The sequence below is a fragment of the Aulonocara stuartgranti genome, assembly GCF_965226115.1.
Source record: "Aulonocara stuartgranti genome assembly, chromosome: 17".
Taxonomy (NCBI): Eukaryota; Metazoa; Chordata; class Actinopteri; order Cichliformes; family Cichlidae; genus Aulonocara; species Aulonocara stuartgranti.
Window position 1 is genome coordinate 31,308,516 of NC_138953.1, and position 13,428 is coordinate 31,321,943.

The 13,428-nt window shown below is 39.1% G+C and overlaps 1 protein-coding gene across 6 annotated transcripts in view; it reads right to left on the minus strand.

The window, feature by feature from the left end:
• LOC309692021 (tyrosine-protein phosphatase non-receptor type 12-like) overlaps positions 1–13,428 on the minus strand; it is a 55,277-nt gene that overhangs the window by 26,754 nt on the left and 15,095 nt on the right. For all 6 annotated transcript variants that reach the window (XM_082510139.1, XM_082510142.1, XM_082510143.1 and 3 more), the window contains 3 exons: positions 2,249–2,357; positions 659–735; positions 417–512 (listed from right to left, as the gene is read on the minus strand). In XM_082510139.1, the coding sequence (XP_082366265.1) occupies positions 417–512; positions 659–735; positions 2,249–2,357 (282 nt within the window). The remainder of the gene's footprint in view (positions 1–416; positions 513–658; positions 736–2,248; positions 2,358–13,428) is intronic.

The window sequence follows — 13,428 nt, forward strand, 5'->3', positions numbered from 1 at the left end:
TTCAACAAGAAGGTTGAAGGGTGTTTCTTTGATCTCTTCATCACTTTTTAAAATATTTTATTTATTATATATTATAAATACCATTATTTATAAATTGGCAAATAACCAGGTTCTAGTTTTAAAGACTTTTTAATTCCATTTAAATCCTCAGTAGATAAAAGTTTACATTGCTGAAATTGGATCAAATCACTGCAAAGAAGCCAATAATCAGATATCCAGTCTATTAATGAAGACGGGAAGAAAAAACCCCCATCAAGTGCATCCAAACTGTACATCAGACTTTTCCTGCTCTCTTTACCTTCAACGTTTTAGCTCAAAAACAGCACTTAGATACACGATTCAATTGTTCACAATGAGAAAAACAAAAAAAATATCCCCATCCATTGACTTCCAGTCTTCTAGTAAGGAAAACTCACAGCAACATTGTATTCCCAGATCATCCTCCAGAAGTCGATGACAGTGTTCGGCAGTGGACCCTGAGTTGCAATATAGGCCTCTGGGCCATCCATACCCTGAAAGCAGAGAAAACATGTTCACCGATCAATTATATTAACACATTCAGCGAGGATTAATCACATGACTCAGTACACTATAAGAACTTTTCCACTAAACTGTAAACAACATGCCAGAGAACATGGTAAAGTAACCTGACATTTACCTTAATGAAGTTAGCATTGATGTAATCTGTGTCCTGATTGGTTGTTTTTAGCTTCAGCTTCACTCTACTGTGATCAACTGGGGAGGAAATGGAAAGAAATATTTTCTCTATTAAAACATTTTCTTCTTATTGAAACAAAAATAAACAAAAAATAAATGAGGATATAAGTGGGAACAAGTAAAATATGTGATATAATGGACACAGTATTATCCTCCATTTTTATGTACAGTGCGTGTGTGTGCATACACATCTGTCACAGATGAACCAGTTTTTCCTTTGCCTTGTCAGCAACCCATTCACTAAAAGCCTTAATGAATGAATGGACAGAGGAGAAAAGCAGGATAAAGGTATAAAAAGTAGGACAGATGTTGGATCACGTAAGCTTCCCCCGAGGTTATTATTAAGTACCGCAAGACCTCTGTGTAGGAAACCATTGCATGACCTACGGCAGCTGTAGCTGCTATAAATGGATCTCTAAATATACTTTGTTATTTCCTAAATTTCATTCATTTAACCAAGTAGTTAGAATAAAACCCTCAAAGTAAACACGAGCAGGTGACAATATCTAAAAAGATATTTGACATTTGTTGGGGCTGTTACCAGCTTTAACTGAACACCGTTTTCTCTGGTGTACAGTGACCTTTAAAGCTGAGCTGATATGTGCATGACGCTTATAAGCTGCTCGTCATGCAGGGAGCAAAGTTTCATATAGATTATATTGTCAGGCAACACTTCTGATCAAAACGCCAAGTGAAAGCAGGTGCGTTTATTGCTGTGAATCAACTACAGTCATGAAAAAGATGCAGAATGATAAGCTAGTGCAGCACATTTGGCCTTGATCTATGCATATATGTCGCATACATAAAGGCCAGATGTGCATTTTGATAAACAAGATGCCAACCGGAAGGAGTAAAGCAAAAATCGTCCACAGATATTTTTACCTACTCATAGGCAGCACACAACCACCAAAACCTACAACAATGCTAAACATTATGCTCCATTTAAATCCTTGTTTATAGCAGCATTGTAGCGTAGCAAGGAGGCACATTAATGCAAAGGCCAGGTGTGACCAAAAAGTTCCCATAAAAATCAAAAGTTAATTTCTTGTGCACCTCCAATTCTCCTCCCACTTTTCAGAGTTAACTAGGTAAGTAGCATCTGAAGGTTTGGGCATACCAAATTACCAGAATTTGCCCATTTTGTCCCCTTTGTCCTCCCCATGTCTTCTTAGTATGAAGAAGCCTTGTCTATTAATTTTTGATTGAATACATTGAAAGTTGAAGAAAAGAAAAAAAACAAGAGAAATTTGAACTAATTAAATCACGTGGAAGCTATGAGATAAATTATGCCACTCTAAGCTAAAGAAAAAAAGTTGGCATCTTTACATACCAACCCCAACTTTTATCCTGTTTTCTTAAAAGAAAGTGGATAAATCAGCAGTGGCTCCATTCACCGAGTTGCCAGTATAACATACAAGAAAGGTACATCGAAAAGTAACATGGTCATAAATTTTTATTAGTTTCACCTGTTTCTGATAAGTTCAAATGTGTCCTGTGGGAAAGAATCTTTCATCTGTGGAACATGACTTACATGGCAGTATATCTTTATATCTGTTCTTCTTCACATTCTCCTCTCTCTCCCCTATGTTGGTCGGGTAGATCTTCTCTGTCCGGTACTTGGTAGATAACCGTCGTAACCGCTAAAAACAAACAAGAGAACAGGACATAGACTGTAAAACACTGCTTTTCTCTTTAGCAGTTAGACATTTACCATGTGAAGTGGTTAAAAGTATAAACTGGTCTTCAAATAGAAGAACTCAAACATTGATTATTGTATTATTATATGATAAGACAGCAGGGTCAATCAGTGATACAAGTCAGACACAAATCAGCCTATCAACATCAGTATCACTCAAGAGAGAAAACTGGTGAGCTCGAATGAGAAAGCAAGCACTAGACAACAGCGCTAAAACCCCCAACACAAAACAAAAAAATAGAACTTACAGATGATGGTTAATAGACAGTGTTCAGTGCTCCCAACATACTCTTTCTTTAGACTGTCAACCGGGGTATATACCCGGCAACTCATTTCAGCATTTTCATTTTTAGTTTTTATCTGTCTGAGAGAAGACCACCCACAATTCACATATTCGTGGGAAATAACCTCGCTCTTGTTGTGAAAGTTTAATTGTTGATAACCAGCCCACATTCCAGATCAAGGCACCAAAAACTGGTTTGCTAGCACGTTGCCTGTAGATCGTATGGAAGATGCTGAACTGTCTGCCAATGCTTGCCTTCTACCTGCCTACTAATACTAACCAGGCCTTCAAAGTAAAAAAGTCTCGATTTAACGCTGCAATCAACACATTTCATTCTTATTCTGAAGGCCACCCGTCACGTGTCACACTTTTCACATTCTCACCACCACTTGACGAGTAGTTGCCAAGTCACTGAGGACAAGTCTGCATTTTTCATGCAAACTACAGGCAACGGCAGCAACCACAGCAATTGCAAAGAGGTTCTCAGTGTACCAGCATTTCTCTTTGTGACCAATTTTACATAGTGACTGCGAGTTCCCCAGGTGTTCACCAGTAATGATCAAGGCACATACTTTTCCAAAGAAGGGATTCGTGAGATTCCCGTGGTTGCCGGTAGGTAGCATAACAACAGCAGTGGCTGCAATGACTTTAGACATGCTCGCAAAAGTATGGGTCGACTATCGTAGGACATATACCATGCGTCCAGAGGGGTACACATCAAGCACTTGTAAACACTGCAATATATTCAGCCACATATTTTAACCTTTACTGCAAGCTTTTAGGTCCACAACTTGTTTCCGTCAGCTCCACTCCAAGCCCGAGTGCGTGCAAGGAGCTGAAAAGGTTGGATCCGTGCATCCTTGTTCATTTAATTAAGAAAGCATGTTTGCCTCCTTTCGTTGCATCAACTCGCGCCAGACGGAAACTAAATCGGTGGGAAACATGTTTCACTTCAGTGTTTGTCTTAGCTTAGATACAAGCAGGTTATTCCCATTTATAAACACAGAAATGCTATTTTATCAGTCCTTCTACGCTGACATCACTATTAATACCATTACACCACAGTCTAACACACGAACTCCCAGTCCTCTCTGTGTGACAGTGCATAAAGTTAAGTGTGTCCAAATCTAATAGTGGCTGACACTGATGAAGACACACTCAGTTAATGGGAAATGGGAAGAGCACAAGTACGTGGGTCTCTTGTGTGACAGCAGGCCAGAGCTTAGCTAGCTGTCCTTGAACACTGCAGGCAAGGATGAGGATATCTTTACAAAAGGAGAACACTATATTTTCTTCTGTTTACTCGTGTAACTACAGTCATTATGTGTTGGGCTTCGGGCGTTTACAAAATGAAGGTGACCTACACTCAACACCGAAAGCGCCATTTGTGGCCACAGAAGACTGAGCTAAAAAAAAAAAAAAAAGCAGCTTAATACACTATAAAATGACTTTTCAATGAGTCTCTTTATTGTCAAGACAACTGCTACTGTGATAGAAAATGACATCAGGAAGAGGAAAAAATGTTAATTTAAAGAACCACATTTTATTAAGCCTATTCTGAATCCTTTGTTTTTTTTTTTATCTTCATTCTGGTCTTGAGTTTAACAGTGAAAGTCTAAAGAAACTTCAAAAGCACAGCAAAACTTTTGTACCATTATAAAACTCTTGCTGCTGAAGTTAGATAGCATTCGCATGGTGTCACTCTCAAGGGCCTTAAAAAAAAAGAAGATATTTCTGAAGTCTGTTTAATCTCTTTCCTCTTGGTTATTCAGACATTGAGGAAATTAGGAATCTCTCTCTCTCTCTAAGTCTGAGAAAGTCGGCGTGGGCGTTCAGGCTTCTGGAGCCTCGTGTGAAAAATGGTCCCACCTCTTCTCTCTGGCTTTCCTCCTGTTACTGTAGCACGGCACTGCACACCCCAACTCCTTGTGTTTCTTCCTCGTTTCACTTTTGTAACAACTACAGTGCTAGTGGACATATTAGCATTGAATAAATGTGACATTTCAACAAAAAAAAAAAAAAAAGACTATACTTGATTTTTCAAAATCTACAATGCTTACAGAAGTATTAGATAGTGGTTTCTGTGCATCAGTTTTTTCTTCACTCGTAAATAATTAAAGCATTTCTGACTTCCAGAAAGTTGTCTTTTGAATCTTTTTATATTTTCTGAGCACAGCACACAAGAATCCCCCCAATGACATGATCAGTTTTTCAAAATTTAATTTTACGAACTGACGGAGAGAAAAGGAGCGCGAAACAGAGACCGTGGGCGGCAACACAGCTGTGCATGTGTGTGAGAGTGTGTGTGTGTGTGTGGTAATAGCGTTAGAGCTCCTCTGGCCTCATGTGAATTACATTTGCAACAGAGGTCTGCTTCTGTGTTGGGCCACAGCCCGGGCAGACATGCACAGAAACACACTCTCACATAGACACATACACAAAACGAGTAGAGAAGTCAGGCAGTAATGATGATAAGTAGCTTCCCTTTGTAGCCCCTTTTGTTTCATTTACAGGAAACCCGGGGAATCAAATTCATTTTCCCATTAAATCCTGTGGATTTAGACATTCGGTGGCACCTGGCGTACAGATTTTTGCCCCCTTAATCACCCATTTTAATCTTGAATGACAGAATATATTATCTGCCAGTTAGGACAAACCAAGCAGTAACAGCAGCTACACTCAAAATTTCTGCAAAATTAACTCTAGGGCAGGGGTGTGCAGCATAAGGCCTAAGGGCCAGAATCAGCCTGACACAGACTCAATATCGGCCCACTGTATGACTTTGGAAAATGTATTTTTTAGGTGGATAGTTCTGGTATCTTCTGTTTTACAGTTACAAGACAGTCTGGGCAATGAGCTACTTACTCTATAAGCCCAGGGAGACAAGCTGATAGATTTTTTTAATTTACTACAGCAGTATTTCTTTATCATGTAGAAAAACTGAGATGTAATGTTGAAATTACAAGTCTTCTTTTTCTTTAAATATATCTGAGGGATAGAATGTGTAGTTAAACTTTGAGTTTTTACTCCAGTGAATAGCTTTGCATCGTTCACAGTTCGATGTAACTCAATCTTATTCTGTGAGATGATAAAAGGTCCTTAGTTCACTCACTGTCTACCATGCTGCTATAAGGCAACCCTATCGTTAAGCAATCTTCTTATGATAGACACAAAAAAGGTGTTTTTTGGACAGCAAGTGGGCGGGGCTTCTTGATTAGATTTTAAGGATACCTGTTCAATGACATAACGCAGAGCCAAAAGTAGTAAAACCTGCCTGAAACTAAGTGTCAAGAGCAATCTGAAACTTGAGCTTTTAGCTAACAAGGATTAGCAACACACAAATGTACTATAATAACAATCATAAACATTTGTAACTGATACGTTTTAGTATCCCAGGTTTCACACAGTCACTGATAACAAATCTGTAAATTATACTGATGTTCTTAAATATAATTAAAAGCATGTATGCAAAACCAGTAGTTCTAAGTCATGAATTCACCATAGAGCGCTATCTTCAGCATCACTGACAGCGCCTTTATTTATCACTTGTTAATCTGCTGATAGAGCAGGGCTGACTTGTCTGTGGAGTGTCACTTACAACAATTACAGGAATGGCAACTAGGAACTGCTTCCAAATTGTCTACTCCATCAAAATATATGCCTTTAAATGTATCAGTTCCTTTAATCAACGCTAGCATATTTTCTGAGAAGTTGTGCAACAATGGATGTAAACTCAGCATGGCCTTTTTTTTTTTTTCCTGTCTTGACCACAGAGACAACTGAAAAGGAATTAATGAAGCAACCAACAAAAGATCAACCCTATAAAGGCACTTGTTTCAATATCAGTCCTTAGTTATAATTACTAATATTATTACCAGTTAAAACCACTTGTTTAATTGAAAGCCTATGTGATTTAAGGTAGAGTAAAAAGATACCTCTATAATATTAGAAGATTAGATGAAGAAAATGTTAACAGTACTCCAATCAGTCCTGTGAAAAGCTGAGCTCACACCCGCACGGCTTCCATAGTAATTAAGAGGTTAAGTAGCAGCTATGTGTTGCTAATCAAATATACCTGATTAATTGACAAACTTGTCAATTAAGGCAAAAGTTTCATTTGCAGTTTGTAGGTCTGGGGCATTCTGGTGGGTTAACATCTTGCCACAATCTTCTTAGGAGGAGATGTTCCAGAAAATTCCCCACAAGATTAGACAATGCTCAGAGAAATTGGAAAAAACAAAACAAACAAACAAAAAGCCCCAAGTGCTACATCTCACACTCACACTCTGCAGGCCTCGATTAGCTTGTTAAATGTTGAAGTTCACCCCAGTATAATTAAAAACAGCTTGAACAAGAATAGCTTGTTCGGAAGGGTTGAAAAGGGGAAGTCTCTTCTTATTATAAAAACAAAACGAAACATAGCAACACAGTTTAGGTTTGCAAAGTTGCATCTGAACAAACCACAAGACTCCTGGAACAATGACCTTTTACAGACCAGACCAAAGTGGAGATGTTTGGTCATACTGCGCAGCACCATGTTTGGTAAAAACCAAACAGCATATCTGCACAAACAACTCATACCAACTATAGAGCACGGCGGTGGAGGGGAGATGATTTGGGCTTATTTTTCCAGCCACAGGACGTGCGCACCTCGCAGTCACACTGTCGACCGTGAACTCCTCTGTAAACTATTCTAGAGTCTAGACTGAGAACACCAGTTCAAAAGCTAAAGCTTAAATCAAGATTGTATCATGCCACAGGACAACGTTCTCAAGCACATCAACAAATCTACAACAGAACGGCTGACGAAGAAAAGAATCAGGATGTTTCAATGGTCCAGTCAAAGTCAAGACTTCAAACTGACTGAAATGCTGTGGTGGGACCTTAAGAGAGCTGTGCATAAATAAATGGCTGTAAACCTCAATGAACTACAACACAGTAAAAAAGCGTGAGCCAAACTTCTTCCACCAATGATGTGAGACACTCATAAAATCATATGATTATTGTTTCAATCAATTTCAATCAAAAGGCAATTTGTGCAAAATATTTAAGCTCAGAAAACGGAGTAAGCTGAAAAAAAACAAAAACAAAACAACTCTTGAGCTTTTTGTTTCTTTTACACATAAACTACAGATGTGGCAGTTTAGGAAATTTCAAAACAGCCATAACTCTCCATGATTTATGTTTACTGTGAGAGATATGTGTTTGCACCGTTTACATATTTCTTTTGTCGTTCAAACTAAGCATGTTTCTTTCACTGTCATTTATCACTCAGTATCATTACAGATTAACAAAAAAAATACTGCTTTACCTTTACTTGTCCTAAATTTTATTTCCAATTATTCTTACATAAAACACAGAGATACACCAAAGCATGTGTGTCCTCTCACAAATAATTTCAATGTCTGAAGAATTGAAGAGTGTGACGTTTATAAAACAAACTAACAAGAGAAGTGAAGTGTAAGAAAATTCGAGTGAAAAAAAGAGGAGATCAGAGCTTGCGTATTTCAGATAAAGGAGAAAAAGTGATCTGAGGTCAAATATAAAAAGAAAGCGGAGGCAGCAGGAAAAGATGGGGGGAGAAAGGGGAAGCAAAGGACAAGGAGAGAGTCGAGGCTTTCAAGAGGCTCATGATAACTAAGCTAATGGGTTCTTTTATTGTTGTGTCCGACGTTTATTCACAAGCTCCCGTTGTACTCCGTCGCTTCATACTAGCGTCTGTTCTGAATGGAGAAGGTGGGGGCGAAGAAAAGTAAATATCCCTGTTTCTATTGGGATTCAAGTGCACTCCTCTATTCAAGTCTTGTTTGTTATCTAGCAGACGGTGGATGTATCGTTTCTGCCAAAGAGCACCTCTGGGTGGGAGAAATTAAGCAGGAAAAAATAAATAAAGAGAATTTTGATTTATTGTAACAGTAATAAATATAAATTCAACAGAGAATAATCCATTTACTACCACATTTAAAGAAATGAGAACCAGGATTCAGCGCTATTTGATATATCCCTTAAAATGAATCAGCTGTTAAATAAACTTCATGCAAACTTAAGAGTTTCAGCAGTTCTGTACTGATTTCATCCCAGCTGATCACAACAATGACTGGTGGCAATTTTAAACCAAGAAATACAACTGCCTATAACTCTTCTACCCTCAGGAAAGATGTCAGCACAATGAAAAACACAGGTACCCAACACCACAGGAAACTGCTGTGTTCTCGGAAAAACTCGTGACAGGTCCTGTGGTTTTCACACCCTTAAAGTCATCACATCATTCTCGTGTACAAAGTTGAAATTTTAAAATCACGTAATGCTTTCAATACATTTCTGTTTTAGCTTCTGCCTTTTTCTTAAAAAAAAAAAAAAATTAAAATAAATTGATCACCTACTATGACATTTACGTGCTCTGATTGTTTAGGCGCCACTCACCAAGAGGTGCCAGCTAGCAAAACCTTCACCTGCAGATGTTCGAAGAACAGTAATTTTATAGCAATCTACTTTAGTGGGATTGCCATGAAAAATAACAGTAGTAGACTTCTCAAAAGCTCGAGATGCATGGAAACGTGTGTTTCCTCTTGCAGCCAACAACAGAACATCTGATGTACTTTGGTTTACAGTTAGAAAAGCACCTCTGGCCTTGAAGTGCCACATTGTTGTTTGTTAAACTAACTGGGGATGAAGCACATCTGTTAAGAAATGATGTAGATCAGTCACATGAGAAAAGAGCACTGCAAATGGGGCAATTCAGCTGCATTTCAAAGTAATTAAACAGTAATTGCACCTCTTGAATCGAAGTTATTAGTTTGCACTCTAATCACATGTTTATTGTTTCATTTTAAATTTACTGTGGTGGTGTACAGAGGCAAAAATTGCATCAGTGTCCACACACTTATGGCCCTAACCACCAAAAAATAAATTATCCCCCCCAAACCACTTATACAGGAAAGAAAACCACAGGCAGAATACATGTGAGTAATATGAACAATTTCTAGGCAAGACCACATTGAAACCACTGGATGGTTGTGGCTCTGACTGCAAATGGATGTATCTTGAAACCTTACCTAACAAAAGCTCATTAGCATTTATTTGAAGACAACTGTCGAATTGCTCCAATATCTACAGGGCTCCAATTTCCTCCATTTTATCATGTTCTTTTGGTGCAATAAAATAAACTTCAGAGCAATAAATGTTTTTTTTTCTTTTTTTGCACATTTATCATTGTTACCATACTACTCATTATTTTTCTAGTTTTCCCAGCATTCACATGTCTCCCGTTGCTCAGTTTCCTTACGTACTCTGTTTCTACCTTCTGTTACCGGTAATGTCCGTTTCTATCACTTTCTTATTTCCCATCAGTCTGAGAAGTTAAACAGTGTGAATGAGCTGGCCAATTTCCTGTGAACGCTTGACTTCCACTGCCATGCACACGCAGGGCGGTGCCCCCAGCAGCCCAGGGCTGACTTCACAGACCCTCTTGAGGGTGTGACTGAATCACATGTGCTCAGAGACACATTTCTTCACAATGACTTGGCCTAAATGGCTTAAAGATGCCAGGGCAGTTACTGGGATGAGAAGCAGACTGAGGAAGTATAAATATTAAGAAAATGATGTTTTTAAAAAAAATGCCAACAGAGATCATGATGGAGACGGAAAGAGTGCTTTAGATGTAGTTGTTAGTGGATCTAACCTACTTTCTGTTTCCTGGCTGAACAAGTCAGCATCAATGTACTTCCCTGGTACACTGAATAATTCACACACATACATAGAGGCAAGCACATTCTGTTTCTTCAACTCTTCTTCAGCTGATTGGCAGAAAATAAGCTCTTCCTGCTACAGCAAAGGGGAGAAGGTTTTTGAATGTGTGTGGCCAGGAAATGCGGTTATTGAGCGCTACTGGCAGAGAGGCAGCACTGACGGTCACCTTCCATGCAAACACACATACACACACGCCAAAATAGGTCACTCCTCACAATGTTCTCAGAAAAATCCATCTCCCGCGTTGCGAGCATGCAGGGAAAAGATGCACTGCTACAGCATGGAGACTAAAAGGGTCTGTGTGAGTTTGTTGCTGTGCTTCCCTCACTCAGACAATTCAATCAGCCTGATCTGTGTGCTCTGCCTTTCTTTCACTGTGGCATTAATGTCCCCGATCAGTAAAAGGCTGCACAAGTGCAAAGTCATATTCAGTTATAAAGAAAGATGTGGCTAAGACAAAGCAACAACCGCAGAAATATTAAAGGAACAGCTTGACATTTTGTGAAAATATACCGTCTCCGTCTCACTGACTTTCTTACCAAGAAGATCATTACTAAGCTAATGGCTTTAGCCGAAGCTAAAAGCCAACCCCTAATATAAAACAGCATGTTGATGTTTTATATACAAGCTTTTATATTCAAGTTTTTCTTTGAATAAAAAAAAAAAAATGAATAGAAAACACTTTGTGAGTTTTGCCCCAACTTTTTTTCATGTTAATAATAGTGCTGTCAAAATTAACACTTTAACGCGGATTAAGCCGTCATCACGATTAACTCGATACAAAAAACTTTTCACGGTATTGGCGCATCTTGGGTGCAGAATGACTCAAAATTCCTGAAATGTTTCTGTCAACGCATTTCGGGCAGTTTGTCCAAGTAGAGTTACCTTTCCACATGCGCAAATGGGCAGTTGATCTAGTAGTGACGGGCAGCTGAACCAATCAACTCAATTTGAAGGAGGATAAACCAGATTGGCCCTCCAGGGCTCTAGAGTGCGACCAAATTTTTCAGTGGTGCGACTAAAAAAAAAAAAAAAAAATATTTGGTTGCACCTGTGCGACCAACTGTTCGGGTAGCAAAAAAAAAAAAAAAAAAAAAAAAAAAAAAAAATCTGCAACATTCCCTGTGGTCAACAACAGACACACATTATGCCCCTATCGTGGACTAAACCAATCTGAGATAGTCAGGGGTGGGACCTCTCTGATTGGCCTTGGTCCAATTGAAAGTGCAGGTGGAAGTGGGAGGTGAGTAGCTTGAATAAAGCGATATCAATTCATTAAATCCTGAATCGACTTTTAAACATAACTGTGTTTTGCCAGAAACGCCAGATTCTCAGATTAAAGCTCACAAAACCATTTCAACAACAACCAAACAGCAAATGAGAGCAGGTACACGGATTCCACACAAAGACGTAAACACAGAGGACCGACGCATCAGAATCAGCTTTGTCTTTCTCGGCTTTCTCAACCGACGGCCCGTAGACGGACACGCTGTCGGAGCTTAGCGATCCTGATGCGTCCGGTCCACGCTGTGATTACGTCTTTTTGCGCTGATTCTGAGCTGCAGGTTTTGTCTCTCTCCAACCAAAATCCACCGAGCCAGCAGCAAAAGAAGCAGCAAACTGCGCTTCACATTTGATCAATGTCGTCATGAATTTTGCTGTTTTGCTTCCACGACTATTAAAATCACACTTCATGCACAGCTAGCTCTCTCTCTCTCTCTCTGTACTTCAAGAACAGTTTTCCGTCTCCAATCTCCGTCTCCGTCCATTCTGGCCCGTCTCCGTCTCCGGGACTTTGAAAACCAGAATCGAATGGATTATAGAAATCAGTGATGATACCCAGCCCTAGTGAGCAGCCTAGGCACGACAGAAGTGGATGTAGCTGTAATAGGAAAAGAACTATTGCTAACTTTTCTGTTAAGTTAAGGCCTGATCCTTCTGAAATTCATAGCCAGTGCTCTGACACGGTGTCATCAATCTTTGAATGCTGAAAAAGCACAGTGTATCCAGAAAAACACATTATATTATATAAATTATTATAAAATTTGTGTACGCCTAACTTTTGTGCCGTACCGGTACGCCCATGGCAAAAAGTTAGTCTAGAGCCCTGCCCTCTCTATGGGAAATTTGAGCATTAAAAAAAAAAATAACAAGACGGAACAGTTGACCGACAAAGTATTATGCGCATTGTGCAGGAAGGAATTTTCTTTTCAGCGAAGCACTTCCAGCTTAAAATATCACATTGACACGATGTATAGGTTAGCCGGGGATGCTGCTAGCACTTTGGCTAACGCGTCACCCAGCTTGCAACCAGCCACTCACGGAGCATCAGTAAGTCTACCTCGGACATATTGACTGACACAGTGCCAAGTGGATTGCAACAACCTGCGACCTATTAATATTGTTGAGAACACGCGCTTTACATAGCTTTGGTTCCTCGTTTCAAGGACTTGAAGTGCCCATTATTCTGTTAACACTACATTAATAAAAAAGCAGCAGTAATTATAATGTTTGCTACTCATGTCCAACATGAACATTATCAATCATTATTAGCCACAGCTGCTAGCTGCTACCTTAATGACAACTTAACAAAAAGGCTAATGTGGCTATCAGGTTGCTGTTAACTGTTAAATGGCTGGTTAACGTTTATTTCACTGTTGTTGAGATAAGACCTTTGCTGGCTTCTCAAAATATCTCACATTGAGATGTTTAGTGTTGAAAATGACAACTTCAGCTGGAAGTGAGGGGAGTGGCTGCCTATCTGCAGTGCTACTATGTGTTGTGCATCTACTGTGGGAGGCAAAGACGGCACTGTTGACACAGTTACAAATGAGTGTCTAATCCTTTATTAATTTGTTAGTATTGATTAGTATAAGAGTATTGATTTTTTTTTGATTTTTTTTTTTTTTAAAACAAACCTTGTCAAGATAAGTATTTTTGCCGTTGCCATTTTCAAACCAGATGAATGGCTGAGAAGCTGCAA